Genomic DNA, 25,170 nt, shown 5'->3' with positions numbered 1-25,170 from the left:
TGTTCCCAGTCTGGAATGTGGGGGTTTATCAGACTTGAGTAGGGAAAGCAGAGAGAAGTGTGTGTGAGTGATAACTTGGAGTGGAAAAAATTGATGTCAAGGACATTGAAATGACATCTGTTTTCACCCGGGCTAATTACATGTGTAATGAATGGCTGATGAACCATTATTAATTTCAAGCAAATAATCTACAGTTTGCTCTTGGGAAAAGAACTCTTGTGTAACAGATAAGTTCCTGTGACAAGCCAATTCTGAATCTCTGCACACTTCATTCCTATATAAATGAACAAATTCTTTGTCTTCATACTACTAAAAATGATGGTAGGGACAAAATAGAGATGGACGCATTTAGGCAAAAACAGGAGGTTATTTTATGCATAAACATCCATTCTTTGGGGTTCTCATCGTATGTGCCAGGGACAGAATCATTCTTTCTCTTCCTCACCCATAATTGGAGCTCCCAGCTGGCAGCCTGGCACTGGTGCCTTTTTCTTGATGCCAGTGCAATAACAGTAATCTGCAGGAAGCAGGCTCTGTAGTAGGCTTAATTATGTTCCTAAGAGAAACAATCAGGTACTGATTTCATTTATGTCCCTGTAAGGGAACTCCCTGGTCATGAGAGCAGAGTATGGTGGGCTTTTCCAGGGCAGTCCCTAGAACTTGGAAAACCATCTCTCCCCAGTCTTGATCTCAGGGCCACTGACCCTGATTCAGTGGTTGTACACAGACTCCCCTCTGGCCCAGTGCTTATCGCAGTTTGCGGCCAGCAACAGCCCAGGGGAATGGAAACACCCACTCAGCAGTTGGCCAAGCCAGGAGGTCAGCACGTGAGCACACAGTGGTGTCTGCTTTCCAGGCCAAGGTGCACAGACAGCTGCAGTGTTAGGGGCCTTTGCCCCGCTCTCCACATCAGCCTAGAAACCGAAGTTCCCTGCTTAAACATTGCTGTGGGCAACGTAGAGCCTTGAGCTACTCAATGTGTCCCTTTCATTCTCCTCCTCCCAAAAGCACACACCCCACTTAGTCTCAGTTACAGCATCTGAGACCACAAGGCTCTACAGAGGTCACAGCTGCCCCAGGTCCTGCCTCCCTCACCTTTCTGGCTTCTGCAAACTAGCCACTAACCTGAAGGAGCCCCTGGTGTGGTAGTAGCGGGGAAACCCAAGAGAAGTGAAGGAAGCTCAGTGCCTCTCAAGGATAGTGAACACTTGGGCTGCTTTCCTTCTGTCCTCCTCAAGCCCAGAGTCTGCAAAAGACTTGTGGACCACTTTGCATCCAACTTTAACCCTTCCTACCCTCCTTTCTGGAAGGCATTCAGGTGAGGAGAGGCCCACTGGTGGGTTCTGTTTCTCAGGCTAGCGGGGTCTTATCCTTTGGCTGCCCCCAAAGCAGTCCCTCCCCTCACCTTCTATGTGGTCTTACCTTACATAAAAGGGCTCACACCCACCCACCTCACTCACACACAGCCCTGCAGTGGAGCTAGAGTGGGACCGGTGACACGTGACCCATCTCTGCCAGAGGATAAAGCTGCAGAGCAGTTTTGGGGGTCCTGGGAGATCACATGGAAAAGCATGCTACTTTGGAAAAGCAAGCATGCCTGTATGTGCTGCTAGGACTGAATATAGTTTATTCTGGGGCTAGGGGACAGAAGGGAGTGCAGGGGACTGGTCACTTGTTCCTTATCTGGGCTTGCTCTTGGCAGACCTCAAGATGAGCCCATTGCTGGGAGGGAGGGGGTGAGGACCTGGGCTGGAGCCAAGGCAAGAAGCTTGCCAGTACCGTCAGCTGGCAAACTGAAGAGGAAAAGCAGGCCTGGTCTGTGCCCCATTCCTCTTCCCCACCTGTCTCTCTCCCCTTTTCCCCCTTTCCCTGGCCCTGCCAGACTCTGTCTCCCTGGGTGCCCGCCTTCCCTCCCCTGGAGGGCGGGGCTTGGCTGCACCCACGTGTGTTGGAGTTATATGCTCCCAGGCGGCAGAGGAGCTGGGGAGAGTGGCACCCAGCTGGTGGCTCAGGCAGAGAAGCGGCACCATGACCGGCAAGAAAGTCTGCATTGTAGGCTCTGGCAACTGGTAAGCAGCTCTGTCAAGGAGTGTGTTGAGGGGCAGGGGGGGCTCCCTCAAATCTGCGGAAGTCAGTGAGGGAGCCTTGGTGGGCAGGAAGTGCTCCGGCTCCCGCTGCTGTCTCTTGCCTACCCCACCAGGACAGAGGGAGCCCCGACCCCTCCCGGTCCTTGCCTCTTGGCAGTGGCACCTGTTCCCCACAGGGAGCCTCCAGAGTGCTCCCTGCCTGAAAAGCTGCCTGGGTGGGGGTCGGGGGGAGCAGTGTTGGAAGATCAGAAATCTGGTCCCCTTCTCCAGCAGCAGTGTCAGGGAGACTGACACTTTCTATTGCCTGCTCATTAGAGACACAGTGTCATAGGGGAGGGGGTGACAAGGGAGGTGGCAAGCAAATAATCCAGTGGATACTGTGATATCCCGAGGTGGAGCACTGTGCCCTCCCCTGCCACTGTTCCTCCCTCACTCCTCCACTTTCTGTGCTCCCCCCTCCCGCCAGGGGCTCAGCCATCGCCAAGATTGTGGGTGGCAATGCAGCCCAGCTGGCACACTTTGACCCACGGGTGACCATGTGGGTGTTTGAGGAAGACATCGGGGGCAGAAAGCTGACAGAGATCATCAACACACAGCATGAGAATGTCAAATACCTGCCAGGGCACAAGCTGCCCCCCAATGTGGTGAGCCTCAACACCCCATAGAAAGGGAGAGGGAAGTGGAGGAGGTGCTTCCTGCCGGGAGGGGGCCGTTTCATGTGCCACTGGACTTGAGAAGCATCTCAGGAGGGCTCCTCCAGGCACAGGGTATCCTTGTGCACAGCTCCCAGAGCACTTGCTGGGACTGAGGACAACCTGAATGCATACCCCTGCATCTCCACCTTGCCCTGTGGGCTCCCAGGAGGAAAGGGAGGGGGAGAAGATGAGGAAGTTGGTCTCCATGACAACCAAAGGCAGGTTCTCTGGTTCCCAGACTTGGGGTTCAGGTAGTGCCTGCCTCGGGCTCTAATCCTGTTACACATTTACTGGGTGATTAGCAGACATGGAGACTGCTCCTTGGACTTAAGGTCTTTGGTCAAATCCATGTGGCTTACTCCCCACCTAGAAAGGGCGAGCAGGGAAGAAAGCAGGAAGACTGGGGCTCTCCATTCCCAGCTGGGGGCCCTAAGGAGCAGGGTGATGAAATCTTACTTGTCCTCTTCCTCCTGCCAAGCCCAGACCTCACTGTCCCACAGCCAAGGGCTAGGAGAGGGCTGGGAGGAGGTTTCCAGGAGTTCTCAAGAGTCCAGAACAGCTGAAGCGTAGAAGAAATGATGGCAAGGGGGAGAGAATAGAGGGTCTTGCTCTTCCAGGTTCAGCCCTTCCAGATTCAACCCCAAAACTACCCTTCCTTCTTCCCCACCAGCCTCACTCTGGCTCCTAGATCTCCCGAATGGGGCTCCACAGGGGCTAGAAGAAGTCTGTCAGGCCCATGAGCACTGGTCACCCCCACAGGTGGCTGTCCCTGATGTGGTCCAGGCTGCAGCGGATGCCGACATCCTGATCTTTGTGGTGCCCCATCAGTTCATCGGCAAGATCTGTGATCAGCTCAAGGGCCACCTGAAGGCTGACGCCATTGGCGTGTCTCTTATTAAGGTGCCATAGACACCTTCCTGTGGAAGGGGGTACAGCCACCTGCTGTGGGGCTTAGGGTTGGTGAAGTAAGACACACAGAAAACTGCACAAGTAGGCCAGGAATTTTCTGAAGAGAGGAGAAGAGTTGGCTTTGGGGAGGCTTGAGAAACAGATGCCGGGGGCCACTGGGAAGAGGAAGTTGGTTGGGGAGTAGATAAGGTGTCAGTTTGGAGGCAGATGTCTTAGGGAATTTAGATGTATGAGGGATGCCTAGGGGATATGAGAAGCAGGCTGGTTTGAGGAGCTGAGAAGGGCAGCTGGTTTGGAGCAGTGGCTGGGATGGAAGCTGGTTTGGCGTACTCAGGGGTGGGGTGTTCAGGGGTGTGGAGGGGCTACATTACCTTGGAGAAGTAGGTTGTGGGAGAATTTTTGGATGGTTTCATTTCACAGGGTATCTGCTCTCCTCACAGCAAGCTCTGGCTGCGCTGGACTAGGGGAGGACCATTGGGGAGGGACACTGACGAACAGTGAATTTGGAAGGGGCAGGATTTCTGGGTGGGAAGCCCTCAGCTGGGGTAAAAGGCACCTGTCCTGAGCTCCATCCTGTGCCCAGGGGGTAGACGAGGGCCCCAAGGGGCTGAAGCTCATCTCTGAAGTGATTGGGGAGCGCCTTGGCATCCCTATGAGCGTGCTGATGGGGGCCAACATTGCCAACGAGGTGGCTGATGAGAAGTTCTGTGAGACAACCATTGGTGAGACCCCACCCACCTATATACATAGTGCAACTCCAGTTATGGCCCCTTCCCGTGCTCTATTCCCCATCCGCCTAGCCATCTTCTCCCCATAAGGCAGGCGAAGGAAGAAGACCCCAGCATTAGAGATGAGGGGGGTTGGACGCCCCTATGGAAAGAATTGTAGGTCCTGCTTCGGGCAGGTGTGAGAATAACAGTCAATAGCCCCTTCTTAAAGTCTTACCCCCTCCCCAATTTAGGTAGCAAGAACCTGGCCCACGGACAGCTTCTGAAAGAGTTGATGCAGACACCCAATTTCCGCATCACGGTGGTGCAGGAGGTGGACACGGTAGAGATCTGTGGGGCCTTAAAGGTGAGAGGGGCATAGAAGCAGCTATGGGGTGGGGAGAAGGTCCTGAAAGAAGGCCTAGCTTAGCTGTACGATGTTGCTGGATCTCCAGGTGCTCACTCCCCATCCTCGTTGAGTACAGTACACTCAACGTGTACTGTACAGTGGGAAGCACTGCAGAAGCAAAGCCAGGATCACTCAGGCCTGCAATCGCTTACCTTCAGACACTGGGCTCCCTTCTCCATTTCCTCTGTAGCCCCTTGTGGGACACCCTATCCCTGGCTCAAAGGGCTGGTCTAGCAGGGAAGATGAGATGCCCTGGTGAAGTGCCCAGGGTAATGGGAGATGAGATGTCCAGAACACCCAGACAGACTGATGACCAGAACTCTGGCTCCTGGACAGAGCTATGGATGTCTATCAGGGACATAAAACAGCCATGGGTGGGCCAGGTAGACTGGTTTTCAGGGAAAGTCCCCAAGGATGGAGTATAGGGCAGGGCTGGGGAGCCAGGAAGCACAAGTCCAGGCTAAAAGAAGGGAGTGCAGCAAGTGGGGAAACCAAGAGTGGAAGGAGTTGAGGGGCCCACCCACCTTCCTTCATTATGAAGGAAGTGGGCATGTCATGGCTGATGGAATAAGCATGAGGCAGGGGCTGAGGGTCCCAAATGGGGCCTGTGGGAGGGATCCTTTCTCACCCATGACTCCACTCTTCAAAGAATATAGTGGCCGTGGGGGCTGGCTTCTGTGATGGCCTGGGCTTTGGCGACAACACCAAGGCGGCTGTGATACGACTGGGACTCATGGAGATGATTGCCTTTGCCAAGCTCTTCTGCAGCGGCTCTGTGTCCTCTGCCACCTTCTTGGAGAGCTGCGGTGTTGCTGACCTTATCACTACCTGCTATGGAGGGCGGAACCGAAAGGTGGCCGAGGCCTTCGCCCGCACAGGAAAGGTGGGCCCTGGGGAGAATGGAGCAGGGAGGCTGGGCCCTGTAGGTGTTAAGGGAGAGGAACCTGGCTTGTGGCATCTCCTGAGCACAAACATTAAGATCGTTGTGAACATTCCCATTTCTTTCCTCTTAAGACCCACCTCCTGCCAGAGCCCCTGTCTCTCTATCTCACACTGACAACTCCCCTCTCCCATTTCCATCTGCCCATCCTATTTTCTTCACAGTCCATTGAGCAGTTGGAGAAAGAGATGCTGAATGGACAGAAGCTGCAGGGGCCCCAGACAGCCCGGGAGCTGCACAGTATCCTCCAACACAAAGGCATGGTGGACAAGTGAGTGTCTGCCCCAGCCCCACTTGTGAGGGAACCACGGCCAGAAGTGCTCTCCCTGTTCATCATCTTCCTGAACCCTCCTCTCTGCCCAATGTGAAGTGGGCAGAGAGGGAAAGGTTGTCTTATGTTCACAGACAGAGCCAAGAGCCTGGAGGGGGTCTGGTGGGCCCACTGTCCCCAGCTAGTGCATTGTCTTTGAATTCTTTCCAGTCTAGTGCTCTTTATACCACATTGCTAGGACCCTTCACATGGCCTCCCGCTGTCCTCTGCTATGTGGGTGGACAGCAATAAGCTTCTGTGACTGTCCTGCCTCTCTGTCCATCACCCTCAGTCTAAGCCAATTCTCTGAGGCCATCCCTTCTGTCCCCGAATACTGTCCTGGGTGGTGAGGTGTGAGGAAAAGGACAGTCTTCTTTTCAGGGAGCACAGAGACAGTGGGGGTGATGAACTGATCAGAGCAGAACTCTGTTTATTTGAGAAAGAATCATAGAGCAAGAGAGTTTGAAACAAGCTCAGAAGATCAGCTCACGACTGGTCAGGTAAAGCCTCCTGGTAAAAGGAGCAGCCTGGGAAGAAGGAAACTGGCATTTACTGAACACCTTCACATAACTCATAATCACTTCTTCACTACTTTGTTATACTGACTCCCTTTTACAGCTGATGATAGTGAGGCTCAGAGAGGTTAAGTGGCTTGCCCAGTTGGAACAGAAAATTGATGCCAGGAAATCACGCAGGCAAGTTCAATATGATAGGGAGAAGGGCAATAAGAACCTGACCCTAAAACCCAGGGCTAGGAAATTAAAATTCTCAGCCAGGGTCTGCTTGAGCTTGAAGGCGGGAGAGCAGGGAGTAGAGGGTTAGGGGCTGGAGGATTGGGGGCTTGTCTGGAGGCCAAGCTGGCTCTGTCCTTCCCCATTCTAGGTTCCCTCTGTTCACAGCTGTGTACAAGATATGCTACGAGAACCTGCCAGTGGGGGAATTCATCTACTGCCTGCAGAATCATCCAGAACATGTGTGAGCAGGCCTGAGGCCCAGGCCAGGCAGCCTCTTTATCCCAATGGAGACAGGCAGAAGCTTGGGGTGCCTGGCCACCAGGATCTCCAGGACTCTCCAGAGAGCAGCGGCTTCTCAGCTTTTCACTGAGTGACAGGAGGCTGAGGGCCCAGGTTTCTGCCTGGAGATCCTGAAGCAGCCCACAACCTCTCGGCTATCACATCTCACCAGAAATGGAGTTGCCTAGTCCCTCTCCAAATGGGGAGCTTTCTCCCTGTCCTGTGAGAGGGGTAGAATCAGCCCCAGAGTGGCCTGCTTTGGGCCTGTGGGGGGAGGAGGGGAGGGAAAGGGAGGCAAGGCAAAGGCTGCTTCGTGGGGCCTCACATAGACCAGAATTCGTGTCCCCATGCCTCAGCTACAAGAGGGATGAGGCAAGGGCTGCAGGGAGGGGTCTGGGCTTTTGAGCTGACATGGGCCCCAGGGACCCCTTTGCTCTGACCTCTTGCCAGGCCCCACAAGGCATCAATGGATCTCTCAGTGTTTGTTCACAAAATACAAAGATCTCAAACAACCACCTTCTAGCTTCTCCTAGCAACATCTGCGTCCTCAGAAACCTCTGGTCATCTCCCCTTTCCCCCTCCCCCAGGCTGCCCTGGCACCAGAGTTGCTGCCACGCTGGCATCTTTGGCCATGGGGCTTGTCATTCTCCCTCGGGACTTCCCAGTTCCTAGTTCTTTGCCAGCTCCTCCCCACCATGCTGACCTTTCCAAGCCTCTCTCACCCTCCCCCCCAGTACCCTCTTTGGGGAGCAGGAACTTAATCTGCTGACAGAGCTGCACCTTTTCATAGCAAACTCAGATCACCCTGCTCCCTGTGACCTTTGTAACTGCTCTGCCTCCCTTCTTGGGAGCTCTAGTGGGGGGAGGTGTCAGCTGGGTCCCTCCTGCTGCTGTCTCCCCAAGACATCTTAGATCCTTACCTCCTCCTAAACCCTATACCCAATTCTCAGCTACCCCTGGAGCAGCCAGGGCAGCTAACCTGCATCTGTACCTGGAGGCCAAGGAGCCAGAGAGTGGGTAAGGGAGGACAAGCAGGTCCCCATCTTGGTGGTCCTGACACTCCAAGGTCAGCTCTCCTTTGTCACCTGAAGGCCTTCTCATGCGGTATTGATTTCTCTAGCACCCAGGAGCTGGGAAACTCATGGAGGAGGAAAAACAGTCCAACCACACTACCCCCTGGGGTGAGAGGAGGAGGGAGAGGTCTGTGCTTTGCAGTGGCCTTGCTCCAGGCTGGAATGGCAGCAGGGGAATGTCACAGGTCAGCAGCTTGAGCCCCTGGCTATAAATAGAGCCTGAGGGCTCCTGTCACGTACAGCAGAGGGTCTCAGCTTCCTGTGTGGCAGTGCCTGGCACACTGTGGCTCTGGCCAGCATTAAGTTAACCTTCCCTTTCTCCTGGACAAACGAGGCGGGTGCTTGAGAACAGGAGTCAGTCTCACCAGTGAAGGACAGAGCTACCTGGGTCAGGCAGTGAGGCTGGGCCCAGGTCGGGTGCTGACTGGATCCAGAAACTGCCTCTCCAGGAGGTCAAAGTCAGAGCAAAATGGGAGCTCCTTCCCTAGGCTGCACCTGCGACCCTCTTGGGAGAGTCAGAAACCTTTGCTTATTTTTGTTCACCATTAACTGAATCTGAGGCTTCTGAATCAGGCCTACTTGCCTATCCAAAAAAAATTTTGCCTATCCAAAAACCGATCTGGTTTTTCCAGAAACAAGCTGGGGAAGGACGCTTAACTGCACGTAGCGGTGCGTGTGCAGTGGTGCATCAGTACATGCGTATGTTTTCACTCATGCCACGGGAAAAAGGAAAAAAGAAATCTTTCTTCGATTGTCCTGGCCACTCCCGGCCCCTTGCTGGGGTGCCCACGCAGTCCCGCTTTCCCCAAGTGGCATCCCCCCCAATCCTTTCCGGGCGCTTCTTTGGGGCTTTATCACGCCGCCTGCAAGCGGGGAGGTCACACATGGGACAGAAACTTTTCGGAAATGCGACCCTTGGGCCCACTCCGTGCCCATGGCCACACTTGCCGCAGTCCTGGGAGGCCCAGGCCTCGCGGTGAGGATCGGATTCCTACCTGTGCTGGGCTTAAGGCCGTCGGCGGGTAAAAGGGCAGCTCCAATCTGTAGGGGGCGCACAGTCCCCTCCAGAGGGCTGACTCCGAGAGAACCTACCTAGCTACCGGAGACGTCACTGCGCCACAGACTGAGGATTGGCTGGTTTCCTCAGAGTCGGAGAGAAAGATCGCCTTTTCTCTGGTGACTGAGTATCCTAAAAGTTCTGGTTCCAGAACTTGGGTCGCCAAAGACCCTTTCTCAGTGAAGAATGACTACAACCCCCAGAAATCAAAGGGCCTCTCCGAGAGGAAGACTCGTCTGAGGATGCGTAGTAAAGGCGGCTGACCCGGAAGTCGGAAGTTCAAAGGCGGCAACCAATCAGGGCTGCGACCGGCGCGGGCTCCCGCCTTCGTGGGCGGGGTTATGCTGCGTCAGAAGTGCAGGGCTCTACCCTCGTCGGGAGCCAAGTTCTATAGGGTAAGCTGGTCGAGGGGGAGGGATAAAGGATGGTGTTGGCACCAATAGCGCCTCAGCGTTCAGTGTTGTTCCTGGGCCACTATTCTTACTCGTCTCGTGCCGCTTCCGGCTACGCTCGGAGGTCGCGCAGGCTGGAGGCCTCGGTCGGACGGGAGGGAGCGGCAGCATCCAGGTACGCCCTGTGTCAGGCTGGAGCCCGGGCCGCCGGTCTGCTGAGGCGCGCCCGCTGGGGTCGGCCTTTGCTTACCGCATCCTTGCATGCCCAGTCTTCGGTGTCCTTGAGGTTTACCGCGTGTCGTGCGCTGCTTCCAGCCCAGCATCCTCCTCGCGGCCGTAGGTTTCTGTCAGGCCTTGACTCCACGGCACGTTTTGTCCTCCACTCTCTGACTCTAGTAACTCGGACCCTTTCTCATCTTGTAGTCCGCTGTGCCCTGAAATGTAGCTTTCCCGGGCATCCGTTCTTGTTTATCTATTAACTGGCTCCACTCCTTTGCTGCTTTCAGTTCCTGGGATTGTCTCCCCCTCCCTCTTCACTGACGTATATCCTCCCAGTCCTTCTAACGACTGCTGCCCGCCCGTCTCCACCTTTCTGCTAACTTTTCTTGAGCCCTCACTTTGTCTCTGAAGTCTCGAAATGCCTCTTCTCTTCTGGTCACCGCTGTCTTCTACTTTGTCTAACAGAATTTGGGATGCACAGCTTATCGCCATCAAATCATAAACTCCTTTGGGACACAGGCCACCTTCTCTGCAGCCTTCATACGTAGCCTGAGTGAAAGGTAGATAAGTGAGTAAATCTAAGCTGAGGTGGATGGACCCATTTGAGGAAATGAGTTTTCCAGAGGAGAGAGATCTGAGCTTTGAGGTTCTCCCATGTTCAGGGAGCAGAAAAAGAGAAAAGAGCCACAATTTGAAAAGGTTTTTATAGATTACACCCCTGTGTCATTTTTCACTGTGGTTCTTGTTTTCTTTTTTGTTATTCTGAAACCAGACTAACCCCATAACAGACCCTTGAGCTTTATTGAGAAAACTGATGCCCCATAGATGAGAAGATTCTCCTGCTAACCTCAAAAATTTTCATTTTCAAGGTTAATCCTTCTACTTGGACTTCTAATTTCCTTTCTCTGGGCCATCCTAGATCTTATTCCATCCCACCTACCTCACTCAGTTTAGCCACCAGTTTCTTCTTTTCTTCTCTGGGAGTTGGTGATGGACAGGGAAGCCTGGCATGCTGCAGTCTGCGGGGTTGCAAAGAGTAGGACCCGACTGAGTGACTGAATTGAACTTCTTCTCTGAAAACATTCAAATCTCCTTATCAGTGAGCAAACAAAACTAGAATTTACTTGACCTTGTGTTACCTTCACAAGCTGCTACTCTATCATTGCCATTCCCTGAACCAGCAAATCACAACATCAGTTCTTATCTTTGGGGTCAAAGGGGGTTATGATCCTTCTAATCATCTGTTTCTCTCTATCCTAGAAAAATGCATAGACATGTTGGGGTTCATGGGTCTTTTTCATTCTGGCGCAGTACACCCGAAAGATAAAAGCATACCTCTGTTAGTGGCAGTGACTTGATAGAACAGTGATTTTCAACCACTGTCATGGTTAAATGAAAGAGCATTCCATTTGTTTCTGGAATTGCCTACCTGTTTTCCTTCCCTAATTGTTTTCTTTCTTCAAACTGGTGTTACCTTGACTTCACTCTCTTTGGTTTTATCCTCTAATTTGGTGTCACTTGTTATTTTTATATGTATCTGTAGCCTAGCCTCTTTCCCAGGATTTGTTCCATATTTGCATATCCGTGTGCCTGACAGACATCATCAGGTGAATTTTGCATTAAGCATCTTAACTTGAACATGTCCAATTCATGATCTTGGCTGACGCTTACTGTCACCACCACCATCCCCATACACACATATAGACACACACCTGTTTCTTCTCTTTTCTATTAACGGTATCCCACTCCATAAAGTTTCCTCAGTTGTTAACTTACAGATACATCAACTTTGCCCTAGCCCATCCAGTTGATAAGCCTTGTTCTACTTCCAGAATAATTCCTGCATCTGTGTTCTCCTTTTCTACTGCCCTGCTTTAGCTCAGAGGAGAAGGCAATGGCACCCCACTCCAGTACTCTTGCCTGGAAAATCCCATGGACGGAGGAGCCTGGTAGGCTATAGTCCATGGGGTTGCTAAGAGTCGGACATGACTGAGCAACTTCACTTTCACTTTTCCCTTGCATGCACTGGAGAAGGAAATGGCAACCCACTCCACTGTTCTTGCCTAGAGAATCCCAGGGACTGCGGAGCCTGGTGGGCTGCCGTCTATGGGGTTGCACAGAGTTGGACACGACTGAAGCGACTTAGCAGCAGCAGCAGCTTTAGCTCAGGGTCTGAAAAGAGTTTTTGTTAGTTTGAAAATAGAAATCTCAGGTTAGATTAGACAGGAGAAGAGATTCTAGAAAATTTTCATCAGTAGATCTTATATCACTCTTCTAGGCAAGATCTACCATCCTGTTTCCAGCCTTCTTCCTCCAGCGCTGAGAAGAGGCTGAGAAGAGGTGGTCCTATAAGTGATTAGTGTCTGGTCAGGGTAATGGGGGATAGGATGAGAAAGAATAAGTTAGGCGGAGTTTGAAGGCTGCCAAGTCTCTTTGCTTGGAGCTTATTACCTTAGTTTCCTGCTGTGTGTGTTTCTGTCTCACAGCTTGGAGGCCTTTCAAACTTCAAATAACCTGAAAACAGCCCTTTCTTATCTTGCCCCTGTGCCATTTGGTTTTCTTCCTCTGACCTTATTTAATGTTACTTCCAATAGCCACTTGGAATTATGATTCAAGGAAGCTGTGCCTCAGCTCAGCATTGGGATCCACCCTCAAGGACTGGTTCAAAGGCAGTGTTCAACTCATGGGACTTACTTTGAAAAGTAATTAGGCATCTTATCCTACTCGAGATTCCCCTCAACCAGCTAATTCTGAATTTCTCTCCTTTCAAATTCTTTTAAGAAACCTATTCTCACTAACTGCAGTCAGATTTTTAATTCTCTCAGCAGAGTCCCAGATTGAGGAACATTTTGTTCAAGATAAGAGATTCTCATTCTAAACTTTCTCTTGTTCCCTAGCTCAGAATATCCAGGGAACACTAAAGTTAGAAGTAATTTATCTCAAGAAGATGTGAGTTAACAATTTGCTGGGGCCTCAGTAAGTTTCTTTTTAGCCCTTGGGATAGCTTCTTGGTTTATGTTTGAAACTTAAGAGTTAATGCTGTAGAAGGTTATGTCTTATTGAAACAATATAAACATACTATTGGCACTATTTCAAGTATATTATGGCTTAAACAGATGCTTGAAGACCAACCTGGGAACCTGAGCCATAAATAAGATGATTTTATGGGAAAACAAATTGGATATTGCCCAGAAGGCTCCTATTTGATCCTCCTTGAGAGAATAATATACTGCTAGTATTTAATCTCTGGCTATTTCCATTAATTCTTTACTGGCCAGAAAAACTGATGTGTGCCTAAAGTAATGCACCAGTTAAGAACATTTCTAGGTGGGCTATACCAATCACTTTATTCCATAAACATGGAAGGTCAAGTGTTAGCTGTGATGTCATTCATATACACCTGGTTCGAGCTGTGTTTCTGTACCTTGTATGCAGACTTTATTTGCCCTTTTGAATCTTAGGAGTTCCCAACAATATCTTCTAGTTTGTGCTGTGCTTTAGTTGCTCAGTCGTGTCCTACTCTTTGTGGCCCCATGAACTGTAACCTGTCAGGCTCCTCTGTCCATGGGGATTCTCCAGTCAAGGATACTGGAGTGGATTGTCATGCCCTCCTCCATGGGATCTTCCCAACCCAGGGATTGAACCCAGGTCTCTCACATTGGATGCAGATTCTTTACCAGCTGAGCCAGCAGGGAAGCCCAAGAATACTGGAGTGAGTAGCCTATCCCTTCTCCAGGGGATCTTTCCAACCCAGGAATTGAACCGGGGTCTCCTGCATTGCAGGTGGATTCTTTACCAGCTGAGCTACCAAACTCTGCGTGTGAGTAGGAGCTATTCAGAATAGAGTGCAGACAGATAAGCAGGGGAGTGGGCTGGGCAGATGAGGCCTTATCCTTGGGTCTAAATCCAGTCTGTCTTTATAGGGGACAACATGCCAACTGCCAAGCAACTAGCTGACATTGGCTACAAGACCTTCTCCACCTCCATGATGCTCCTCACTGTGTACGGGGGCTACCTCTGCAGTGTCCGAGCCTACCACTATTTCCAGCGGCGCAGCTCCCAGCGCCAGGCTGCAGAAGAACAGAAGACTTCAGGAGCCCTATAGAACTGGGGGGCTTTTTTCCTTGAGCAGAGAGGCCTGAGGCATGCTGTGGAAAGACTGCACCTGCAATCATTTCTGAGTCAAGAGGACCAGGGCCTTACTGGCTTTCGAACTCTGTGGAAAATGCCCATGTTTTCTCTGGTACAGCCAGTTTGGATAGGCTATCGAATCAAAACAGGAATGGGAGGGTGAGGCACACCTATAGACATTAAATACTTTGCCATATCTGTGTTTTGGTGCTTTTGTTTACTTGAATAGGGTGTGGAGCACAGAGGTGGGGCCTTGACTACCCATTTTCTAGTCACAGACTAGAGTTCCATATCATGGGCTCTGCCTATTAAGTAGTTCTAAAAGTAGTAATCTCAACCCTCATGATCTCAATGAAAAGACTGCCCCAGCATCTGTATAAATCCCCTAAGACTCTGTAAAAACCAAAGCTCTTTTTTGGTCAGGGGCCATTTCTGGACCAGTTATTATGTCCAAGTAACGGTTCTCTGGTCAGCATGGCCACATGTGTCAAAGGAGGCAGAGGCTCTTGTTTAGTAGCTCTATCAAAATTACATGAAGTAGAAGAGGGATAGTTCTTAAAATGTGAAGGGCTTTTGGGCAGCCTACAGTAATGCAGTCTATCTCCTTAGGGACAGTGGGTATAAGCATCAGGGTCAATTCTCTTTTGCAAAGAAGATATGAAACAACAGCATTTGAGGTAAAACCCAACTATGAAGAGAGACTTAGCATTTCATTTTGAGCTTTGAGGCTTGCTTGTTCATGCTATTCTCTCGGTAATTGCCCAAATAACCCCTGTGGACACCTGTCCTCTCTTTTGCTCTCATGTACACACTGCTCTGACCTTTGTCTCCCTATTCTTAAACCTTTCACCTGAAAGCCCTGTTCCAGGATTTAAAAACTCAGCTTTCCTATATCCTCAACCCTTTTCCTCTCATCCTCTCTTCACATGCTAATGAAGGACTCCACTGCCTTCTCACTTGCCTGTACAGTAGGATCATGGTTCTCTCAGCTCCCCAATGCCACTTCCAAACAGTATTAAACTAGTGCTTTCTGAGAAGCTTTCTTATATTCTCATTTTCACTGTTTTAGAACTTGAAGACTTTTTAACTCTTTGGATTCCTTCTCTTTTCTTCCCATCTGTTCCTTTTTGGCCGAATCGGCTTCCCTGTCCAGCCTGTGCCCAGAGCCAATCCTCTGGGCACAAGGCCCCAGGCCTTGTTCTGTTATCTAATTCACCCTGTTCCTCCTTCTCAGTAGATAAGCTTAAGTGGTAGTTCCTACCAAAGACTGGTTTGAAGTTGAATGAGAGAATTCATATTAAGTTTAATACTCTGGTACATGACAATAAGCGTCAGCTATTCACACCTGCTGCTGACCTTCACACCTGCATCTTCTACATTGACCTTTCGAGCTTCAGATACAACCAGTTGCTTGCTATATCCACTGGAACCTATAGTCCTCTCTTATGTGACATGTCCACAACTAAGCATTCCTTCTCGTGTTTTTTCCCCCTTATCTTCACTAGCATCTATGTCGGGAACATAGGGGTCTTATTACATTATTTCCTGTATCCTACTGCCAACCAAGTAATTGTCTTATTACCATTTAAACATCCATTTGGTCAGTTCTACCCTTGTCATTTCTTCTTTTTTTTTAATGCTTCAAAAGACATAAGTCTTAACTTTTATTGAGGACAAAGTTACATACAAATCATGTTCCCTAGAAATGAGAGCTGAATAAAAAAGGACAAGTGGCTCCTGGGTCATTGTTTCAGGTTAGAGGGATTAAAAGTTGAAGGATGTCACCTGGAGTTAAGGAAAGATAGGCATTTTACAGTGGCAGGGAATTTAAACATTCTTTTGCAAGCTGAAAAAGGCTCAAGAATTGTAGTTTATTACGTTAAGAGTGGTAAAAAGCCAAAAAGAGGTAGAGGTACCAAGTACAGTTCACCCCTTTTTCTCTGGTAAGAAACAGACTTTCCTAGAGGGCTAGGTTTTGAGTGTTTCAGCTGTTTATCTCAGGAGCATACAATTTTTAAATGCAACATCTGTCCTGGATATATTAAAAAAAACTGTCTTCTTTTATTCTGCCAATGCGTAGATCAATGTGACGGTTCAGGTGTTCTCCAGAAGTTCGCAGGTTCTTACCAGATTCTCCTCTTTACCCTCTTGGTGGTGCTGGCATCAACAGCTTTCTTTCTAGGTAAGGAGTCCTTATATTCAGCACCATGGAATTTCGACTTGGAAACTGCCTTCATTTTATTTCACAAATTGCCCCAAATTACTCTAGAATCCCCTCTTCTGGTTGCCCCTGAATACGTGAGATAGGAACTTCCTAGCAGTAAAACAAGACAATAAACAGGATGTATCCAAAACGTGTTTATTGGGATGGTTTCCTGTTCATCTTGATACAGGGTACTTTCAGTGCTGCTTCTGTCTGAAAGAGCATCCTTCTGTAAGCCTTGCCTTTCCTCCTATAAGCTGGCAGAGGACAGTAGAGCAGCCAACACACAAAACTACTATTTGTGCATGGCTAAAGACAGTGGTGATTTTACAGCATCCTGGGCATTTTACATCCATGAAATAGGAATGGGGCTCTGCACCAGGCACTTCTTCTTGTGAAGTTTCCTCTTCTCTTCTGGACAGGGATGAAGATCCTTTGCGAGAGGCATGTTGTTGTGAGGAGGTCGTCACTGCCAGAAAGGCTACCCTTGTCATTTCTTGCTTACACTTTTGCAAGAGACTTTTAGTTCACAGTTCCAATCTTGACCTCATCAGATTTGCTCCATTGTTATCTGATAATTAGGTCTATATTGGCAACAAAGAGAGATCATGGCATTCTCCTGCTTCAGATCCCCTCCAAAGCTCAACCATAGACATTAGGTTAAGAATCGCTGACCTAGGGACTTCCCTGGTGGATCAGCGGCTAAGACTCCACGCTCCCAATGCAGGGGGCCCAGGTTCATCCCTGGACAGGGAACTAGATCCCTTATGCTGCAACTAAAGATCCCACATACTGCAACAGAGATTGAAGATCTTGCATGCCACAACAGACCCAGCGCAGCCAAGTGAGTTAAAGAATCCCTCACCTATATGGTCAAGTCCAAACTCCTTAGTATGGTGCATCCTCAAGTCCTTGAGATTTGACCCACCTTTATGTTCCTACCTCACCCTTTGTGTTCTAGTAACATCAAACCCCTTGTGTGGTTGCACGTTGTTTCTTGTCTCCATGCTTGTTTGTGCTTTCTCTTTAAATGGAACCTCCTCTCCATCTTACTGTATCCTTTTTCCAAAAAGGTTTCTCTAACCCTTCACCCTCCCATGCTGGGCCAAATATCTATAGAAAACACCACTTTTTCTGTAAAAAAAAAAAAAAAAAAAATCCTTAAAAGCACAGATACCTAAGACAATTTTGAAAAGAAACAAGATGGGTTGGGGCTACCAGATACCAAGACACTATAGAAGGCTAATAGTAATTAAGTGTTGTGGTATTAGTACAGGAGCAGACAGATAGACCAATGGCATAGAAAAATAAACTCAGACACAGATATATATATATATATGAGAAACTGAATATGAGAGGATACATCACAAACCCATGGGGAAACCCATAGTCTCTGTAGTTATGGATACATATGTGGTTGTAAAAGTATAAAAAATGGATTGCAAGGACAATAGCAGTCATTATATTGGGGATGAGGTAATGTGGAACAGGGTGGAGGCTGAAGGAGGCCTTAGATGGAAACTGTTTCCTCTATTCACAAAACTTTGAACACCAGATACATTTTTCCCACACCAGTCAATGTTCCAACTTACCAGACACTATGTCCTTAGTTCAATTCTGCCACTAAATTACCTGGAGTTAACAAAGACACCACAGGTTAAGGGCCTCAATCCCAGAAGACTACCCCCCACTTGAGATGTTATTCGCAAGTAGTGGGTCTCCAGATTACCTGCTTTTGCCTGACAGCTATAGATCCATTCCCACGACTCCTCCTCAGGCTTGACAGTTTGCTATGATGGCTTATATAACTGAATTCAGAGAAACTATTATTACCAGTTTATTATGAAAGATACCACTCAGCAACAGCCAAACGGAAGAGATGCCTAGGCACAGCACCCTATCAGCACCTCAGTGTGTTCAATCCAGGAGCTCTCTGAGCCCCACTGTTAAAGAGTTTTAATGGACGTTCCATTATATAAGCATGATTGAATCAGTCATCTGATGATTAACTCAGTCCCTAGCAGCTCTCCCCTCCCAGGAGATCAAAAGAGTAGGGCTGAAAGTTCCAGCCTTCTAATCTGTCTTGTCTGTTTCCTCTGGCAACCAGCTTCCATCCTGAAATGATTTGGGGCTCACCACGAGTAATCTCATTAGCAAATAAAGACACATCACTCTGCAGATTCCCAAAGTTCTTACAGGCTCTGTGCCAAGAACCTGGGACTAAGACCAAATATATATATTATATCACATCACAGGTCTCTTAATTTTTTCTTTTACAAATAAGATTTGAAGTAAGACAAAATGTTAGAGGTACTAATTCTGGGAATTGGAAATATGAGAGCATGTAACATTATGTTTTTCTCTTTTTATTCCAGTTTCTCAAAAAGTTGAGAGAAAAATACTTTTGATAGCTTCCTATTATTTACTACAGAGGTTCTCAGCAGAAGTGGCAACCCCCCCGCAAACACACACACACGACAAAGGTGAAAAGGTGAAAAGTGTTTTGATTGTCGCAATGATTGGGAAGCATCTCTGGCATTTGGTAGATGGAGGCCAAGGATACTAGACTTCTTACACTGCCTGGGATAGTCTTGCACAACAAACTGTCCCAAGTCCTACACAGCTATCAAATGTCCCCATAAATATTTAGTGAAAAAACAATTTATAATTAGCTAAGCATATAACTTCACACAGTATTTTTGGTAGTTTTTGGTATACTCTCAATTCTCTAGGTATGCAACTACTGTATAAATGAAGGGAGATTGTACAGTATTTGTTTTATTTAGAACTTTTGTTCACCATTTAAAAAAAACCATTTCACTGATGGCAGAGCCTGTTCCTGGCATTTGGCTGACAAAACACAATAGTATCAGTCTCCATTTGTAGCCCTTGTATTCATGGTGAATGTATAAAAGTGCAAGCATCTGAGTGCTAGTAAAACTATGCCCAATATTTATATATGGAAATAATTTTATTATAAATTCTTTTTTTAAAGTATCCTTTATATTACTATAGGATATTATGCTGATTTTTAAAAATTCCCTGTGCAGTAAGTTAAATGTTAATTGCATTTAAGGACAGTAAAGTGAGCGTTACAAATATTTGTTATACAAAGTAGATGGTTTAGAAATAATTCACATTTGGTTGACGTTTGCTATGATACTGCGGTGATGGTTCAATTCGTTTCAACTTGTCTAGGCTGGGGTGCCTAGTTGTTTTGTCAAACATCAATCTAGTTGTTGCCATGAAGGTATTTTTTAGATGTAATTACAGTATCAGCAGACTTGGAGTAAAGCGCATTGTCCTCCATAATCTCGATGGGCCTCACCCAATCAGCTGAGGCCCTAAGAGCAAGGACAGAGTTCCTAACGAAGGAATTCTGCACCAAGTCTGTAAAATATAAACCCTACCTGAGTTTCCAGCCTGTGGATCTTATCTCACCCAATCAGCTGAGGCCCTAGGAGCAAGGACAGATTTCTTAAAGAAGGAATTCTGCATCAAGTCTATAGGATATAAACCCTACCTGAGTTTCCAGCCTGTGGATCTTAGACTATAACATCAACTATCACCTGCATTTTCAGCCTGCTGGACTGCTCTACAGATCTCAGGCTTACCAGTCCCTACAACTGTATTAGCCAATTCCTTGAAATAAATCTTGCTCTCACTCTTATTCTCTCTCTAATGTATTAGTTTTGTTTCTCTGGAGAATTCTAATAGAGTAGCAATATATAGTATGCCAATATATATCTGTCCAGTCTTATTTCCTGCCTAGGTTCAGTCCTCTCCTACCTCATTTTCACTTGGAGTACCTACTGTCTTTTCAAATACAGCTTGCAATTGTTTAGTATTTACTGAGCATGAACTGTATGTATTTAATGAAAAAGAATTAAAAAAAAATAGACTTATGTGCTATCAAATTAAGATGAAGGAATATAATTAAATTCATTGGTTATTACACTAAGTATCAATGGACTGAATTCTCTCATTAAAAGACAAAATCTAATAGATTTGGGCTAAAAAGGCAAATACAAAATATCTATAGTTTCCAATACACATACTCACTAGTAAAGAGAAGTTGAAAATAGATGGGTAAGACGTATCAGACAAATGCAAACCAATGTAAAGCAACAGTGGTAATATTAAGAAAAGTTAACAAACACTAAATGGAATAAATAGATCATTCGGTAATATAAAAAGACATAAACTATGAAGAAGGGTGGTTATCATAAATTTGTCTGCAACTAAGAAACTAAAGGAAAAATTCTTAGGAATACAGGGAGAACAGGATAAAAATACAATTATAGTGAGAGTCTCTATTATACTTTGTTCAGAACTGAACAGCACTAGAGGCATAAAAACAGAAGAAATGAATAATACAAACAACAAACCTGATACACACGTATGTGTATATACGATAAATACAAAATAGATAATTTTCTGTATCTATAGAATACTTATAAACACTTTATTTAACTACTGAAAAATTTTTAAAACAAATTTAAAAGTAAGAATTTTACAGATCGTATTCTCTGATCACATCCAATAAAATTATAAATAAATGATAACCTCAACTACTTGGAAATGAAATATTCCTGGGAAACCTTCAAATCAAGGAGAAAAAACAAAACTGAAATTTTTTACCTTCTTTAAAAGCAATAAAACAATATTTCATACAAAACTGCAGGATACAGCCCAAGGTCATGTCAGAAAATATGCCCTTAAATGCCTTTGCAAGGAAAAAAAAAAAAGGTAATGGGCTTTAAAAATAGAGACGAAAACCACTGGCTACTGGGTCAAGGTCAAATTCCCTATCATGATATTTACGACCTCTTTTGCACTCCGGAGCAACCAACCCTTTCACAGCACTTTTACTATTTAAATAATACAAGGAAATCTTTTGTTAATGGCAATACAAGTTTTGTATACTCTTTTCCTATCAAAAATTTAAAGTGTCTATATCCTCTTACCTAGTTATTTCTGTGCTAGGACTCTAGCCACACAACTGTACGATATATTCATTCAAAGGTATTATCTGCAGTATTATGTTATTGGTAAAGAAACTTAAATAAGCTCAGGAATTAGTTAACAAAAAATGGTATACTCATAAAATGGAATGTTATCAGTCAAAACCAGCAGAATATGTATGGTATGATCTCTCATTTTTGTTTTAAAAGAAACACATTTGTATACATTTGGTTATCTGATAAGTGGTCCCAGAAGACTATATACCAAACTGTTAATAATGATTAGGGTGAATGGAGAGGTCAGGTACTAAATTAGTTGCATTTTTTACAATGAGCATATTTGATTTTTATAATAAAAATATTTTTTGAGTTATAAACATATGAAAGCTGAGGGAACACTTATATACTTATTCCTCAGTTTTAACTGATTTGAACATATTGCTACACTTGCTTCAACAAGTTTTTTGTTTTTTGTTTAAGGGAAAAAAAAGTGTTCATTTGTATCATATCTACATGTACATAAAGAAATATATGTTGATTGAATTATCTTTTCTCTGGTCTCTTCAACTATTCAGAGGCCAAAGCCTCAGGAGAGAAGGACTAATGGGCAGAGCTTGGGACCCCATAGCTCTCCCCACTCTGTGTTATTCAGGATCAGCTTTGGTAGCAGAGCTACAGCTTGTCCTGGGAACCCTACTGTAGGGAGAGAACAGCTAGGCTACTAGGAGCCACAAGGAATACATCCATACCTGTGCGAGCCACAATTCCTTATAATAAATTATTACTAGCAAAGAAAGACATGTTATTGCTAGAAAGTTTCATATTGTTTCCTAAACATCTTTCATAGAAGCCAGTTGAGTGATGGCAGATTCCTAATCTACTTTTATAGGCTTAAGCTTGTAGCTAAACTCTTCCTGATGAGGCCTGCCCTATAAGAGACCTTACTGAGCTAAAAGGAAAAACAGAATTGTATGCCAATGGCTGAGGTGAAGGTGGTATAGATAACCTTACTATGTACAGATCTATGCCAATTCATAGGCTCCCTTTTATTTATTTTTAGTTCTACCAGTTTATTGCTACCAACCCATCTCCCTCCACCCTCATGCACGCATGCTCAGTCATGTAACCCCATGGACTGCAGCCCACCAGGCTCCTCTGTCCATGGACTTTTCCAGGCAAGAATACTGGAGTGGGTTGCCATTTCCTTCTCCTGTAGACCCCCTTTTAAAGAAGCCATTTCCTTTACCTCTTTAAGGTCAGGTCCTAAGTCCTAGGATAACCCTCTGTACAGTTGGTTTTAGAAAACTCCTCTTGCTGCTTAAAACTTTGTGCCTCCCATGATCTACCAGCTAAAATTTAACTCTAGCCTGATAGTCAAGGTTCTTCACAATCTGGTCCCAAGCCACTTTCTTATTCTCATCTCTTGCTACTTTGGTCCAACTCCAACAGATTAGAGTTCCCTGAAAATGCCACTTACTTGTTTTTACATTGGAAAAGCTTTTTTAAATTATGAATTATTCCAAACTTATTGAAGACCACCAAAAATAAAATTTCATATGAAATCCATACTCTCCCTCCATAAAGATAAGCAGTATCCATCCTTGTATATTTCTGTATGTTTACTACAGAAATACCCTAAATATATTTTTGGGTTAAACAAGTAATGTTACTTTGCATCAGATGGGACATATATGTATGTGTATATACATATATTTTTTGCAGCTTGCCTTTTTCACTCAACATTATGCTTCTGATATTTATCTTTTGCAAAGGTTAATTTTATGTGTCAAGTTGGTCACAGAAGACCCAGCCAGTTGGTTAGAGTATTCCTGGTGCATCTGAGAGGGTGTTTCTGGATGACATTGATATTTGAGTCTGTAGACTGAATAAAGCAATTGCCCTACCCAGTGTGGCTGGGTCTTATCCAATCCATTGACAGCCTAAATAGAAAAGGTAAAGTAAGCTCATACAAGGCTTCCTTGGTGGCTCAGTGGTCAAGAATCTGCCTGCCAGTGCAGGAGACACAGGTTTGATCCCCAGTCCGGGAAGATCCACTGCAGAAGGAAATGGCAGTTCACTCCAGTATTCTTGCCTGGAGAATCCCATGGACAGAGAAGCTTGGCAGGCTACAGTCCATGGGGTCAAAGAGTCAGAAACAACTTAGCAAGTGAACAACAACAAGCTCATACAACTCAACATTAAAAAACAACCCAATGGACAGAAGACCTGAATAGACGTTTTTCCAAAGAAGATACACAGATGCCCAAAAGGCACATGATGCTTAACACTGCTAATCATCAGGGAAATGCAAATCAAAACTATAATGAGATATTACCTCACACCCATCAGAATGGCTACTGTCAAAAAGACCACAAATAAATGTTGGCAAGGATGTGGAGAAAAGGGAACCCCAGTACACTGTTGGTGGGAATGTAAACTGGTGCAGCTATTATGGAAAACAGTACTGGAGGCTCCTCAATAAACTAAAAATGGAGCTACCATATGATCCAGTGATTCCACTCCTCCATATAAACCTGAGGAAAATGAAAACACTAATTTGAAAAGATAATATGCACCCCAGTGTTCATAGCAGCATTATTTATAATAGGCAAGATATGGAAGCAATCAATGTGTCCATCAACAGATGAATAGATAAAGAAGATGTAGTATTATACACACATACACACACACACAAAATGGGATATTACTTAGCCAAAGAGAAGAATGAAAATTTGCCATTTGCAACAGCACAGATGGACTTGGAGGGTATTAGGCTTAGTGAACTAAGACAAATACTCTATGTTATCACTTATATGTGGAATCTTTTAAAAAATACATACCTCAAACTATTATAAATCAGTAATACTTTAATTAAAAAATATTTATTTGACTGACCAGGTCTTAGTTACAGCATGTGGGATCTTCAATCTTTAGTTGTGGCATGTGGGATCTAGTTCCCTGACCAGGGATCAAACCCAGGTCCCCTGCATTGCGAGTGCAGAGGCTTGGCCACTGGACCACCAGGAAGTCCCTTTAATTTTTTTACAAGGTACAGTAAGAGGGAACTCTACTTGACTGTCTTTGAGCTGGAACATTTGTCTTCCCCTGCCTATGCACTTGGACTGCAGCTTTCACCACCAGCTTTCCTAGTTTTCAGGCTTTTGGACTCAGATTGGAACTATACCATCAACTATAGCCTTCATGGATCTCTAGCTTTCTGACTTATAGATCCTGAGATTTCTCAGACTCCAAAACCACATGAAACAATTCCCTATAATAACATTTTTGAAAATTCATACATAAATATATCTATGTCCTTTTGGTTTGGACTACACATCCATATTAACAGGAAAACTTAGCTCTTCATTTTAATTGTTGTATAATATTCCAATTACATGAGTAGATTAATTTATTCCATTTCTCTAGTGGAAAGATCACTGATCTCTTCCCACTTTTTCCCCACTTTTAAACAGCAATGCAATTAGTTTCCTTGTTCTAGTTTCTGTAAAAGATACCTAGCTTTACTTGTTATTAAGTTGTTTTTCCAAAAGTTATGTCAGTGTTACTCACACTGGCAACATTTCCTCATTCTGTTGGTGTAAAGTGGATTCTATTCATTTTACGTATCATTGATTTCTAGTAAGGTTGATCACCTTTTTATTGATTATCCATTGGCATATTCACTCTCTAGGAATTACCTATTCATATCCTTTGTTCCCTTCCCTCTCTCCTTTTCTTCCTATTGGGTTGTCCTTGTCATTTCTTTAATTATACACACTCTGGATACTTGTATTTTGTTAGTTATATGTGCTATAGGCTTGAGATAATCTTTTGGAACTTTTCTATTTGGTGGCGGGTGTTGGTGGTAGTGTATTAGTAAGAACCCCAACATTGTCTGCATCATCATGTACAGTTCAGTTCAGTCGCTCAGTCGTGTCCGACTCTTTGCGACCCCATGAATCGCAGCATGCCAGGCCTCCCTGTCCATCACCAACTCCCAGAGTTTACCCAAACCCGGACCTTTGTTGGCAAAGTAATGTCTCTGCTCTTAAATATGCTAT

At 45.9% G+C, this 25,170-nt stretch overlaps 2 protein-coding genes and 1 pseudogene across 6 annotated transcripts; 2 read left to right on the top strand and 1 right to left on the bottom strand.

The window, feature by feature from the left end:
• Positions 1 to 1,973: 1,973 nt before the first annotated feature.
• GPD1 (glycerol-3-phosphate dehydrogenase 1) lies at positions 1,974 to 7,582 on the top strand. Of its 3 annotated transcripts, none has more exons than XM_081592588.1 (8): positions 1,974 to 2,069; positions 2,554 to 2,731; positions 3,611 to 3,682; positions 4,275 to 4,413; positions 4,653 to 4,765; positions 5,457 to 5,690; positions 5,912 to 6,018; positions 6,940 to 7,582. In XM_081592588.1, the coding sequence occupies exons 1-8, from the start codon at positions 2,029 to 2,031 to the stop codon at positions 7,034 to 7,036; spliced, it is 981 nt and encodes a 326-aa protein (XP_081448714.1). In that variant the 5' UTR covers positions 1,974 to 2,028; the 3' UTR covers positions 7,037 to 7,582. The 3 variants fall into 3 exon arrangements, with proteins under 3 accessions (XP_081448714.1, XP_081448713.1, XP_081448715.1); XM_081592587.1 differs by having other exon boundaries at positions 3,542 to 3,682; XM_081592589.1 differs by having other exon boundaries at positions 3,542 to 3,682; positions 5,912 to 6,043; positions 6,915 to 7,582.
• A 1,934-nt stretch (positions 7,583 to 9,516) lies between these two features.
• COX14 (cytochrome c oxidase assembly factor COX14) lies at positions 9,517 to 14,138 on the top strand. 3 transcript variants are annotated; one of them, XM_081592591.1, is made up of 2 exons: positions 9,517 to 9,595; positions 13,735 to 14,138. In XM_081592591.1, the coding sequence occupies exon 2, from the start codon at positions 13,743 to 13,745 to the stop codon at positions 13,914 to 13,916; it is 174 nt and encodes a 57-aa protein (XP_081448717.1). In that variant the 5' UTR covers positions 9,517 to 9,595; positions 13,735 to 13,742; the 3' UTR covers positions 13,917 to 14,138. The 3 variants fall into 3 exon arrangements, with proteins under 3 accessions (XP_081448717.1, XP_081448716.1, XP_081448718.1); XM_081592590.1 differs by lacking the exon at positions 9,517 to 9,595 and adding an exon at positions 9,707 to 9,767; XM_081592592.1 differs by lacking the exon at positions 9,517 to 9,595 and adding an exon at positions 12,727 to 12,787.
• A 2,147-nt stretch (positions 14,139 to 16,285) lies between these two features.
• LOC145546246 (small ribosomal subunit protein eS27 pseudogene) lies at positions 16,286 to 16,657 on the bottom strand (annotated as a pseudogene).
• Positions 16,658 to 25,170: the final 8,513 nt, after the last annotated feature.

This window comes from Giraffa tippelskirchi, chromosome 4 (genome assembly GCF_054371585.1).
Source record: "Giraffa tippelskirchi isolate mGirTip1 chromosome 4, T2T-mGirTip1v1.2.pri, whole genome shotgun sequence".
NCBI classification, from domain to species: domain Eukaryota; kingdom Metazoa; phylum Chordata; class Mammalia; order Artiodactyla; family Giraffidae; genus Giraffa; species Giraffa tippelskirchi.
This window is presented reverse-complemented; position numbering and strand designations above follow the sequence as displayed.

Excerpts from the sequence above, each read along its gene's own strand:
- GPD1 (XM_081592587.1), top strand. The coding sequence starts at position 2,029 with ATGACCGGCAAGAAAGTCTGCATTGTAGGCTCTGGCAACTG. Across the intron at positions 3,683-4,274 it reads TTGGCGTGTCTCTTATTAAG|GGGGTAGACGAGGGCCCCAA; the intron begins GTGCCATAGACA and ends TCCTGTGCCCAG. Across the intron at positions 6,019-6,939 it reads CACAAAGGCATGGTGGACAA|GTTCCCTCTGTTCACAGCTG; the intron begins GTGAGTGTCTGC and ends TCCCCATTCTAG.
- COX14 (XM_081592591.1), top strand. The coding sequence starts at position 13,743 with ATGCCAACTGCCAAGCAACTAGCTGACATTGGCTACAAGACCTTCTCC.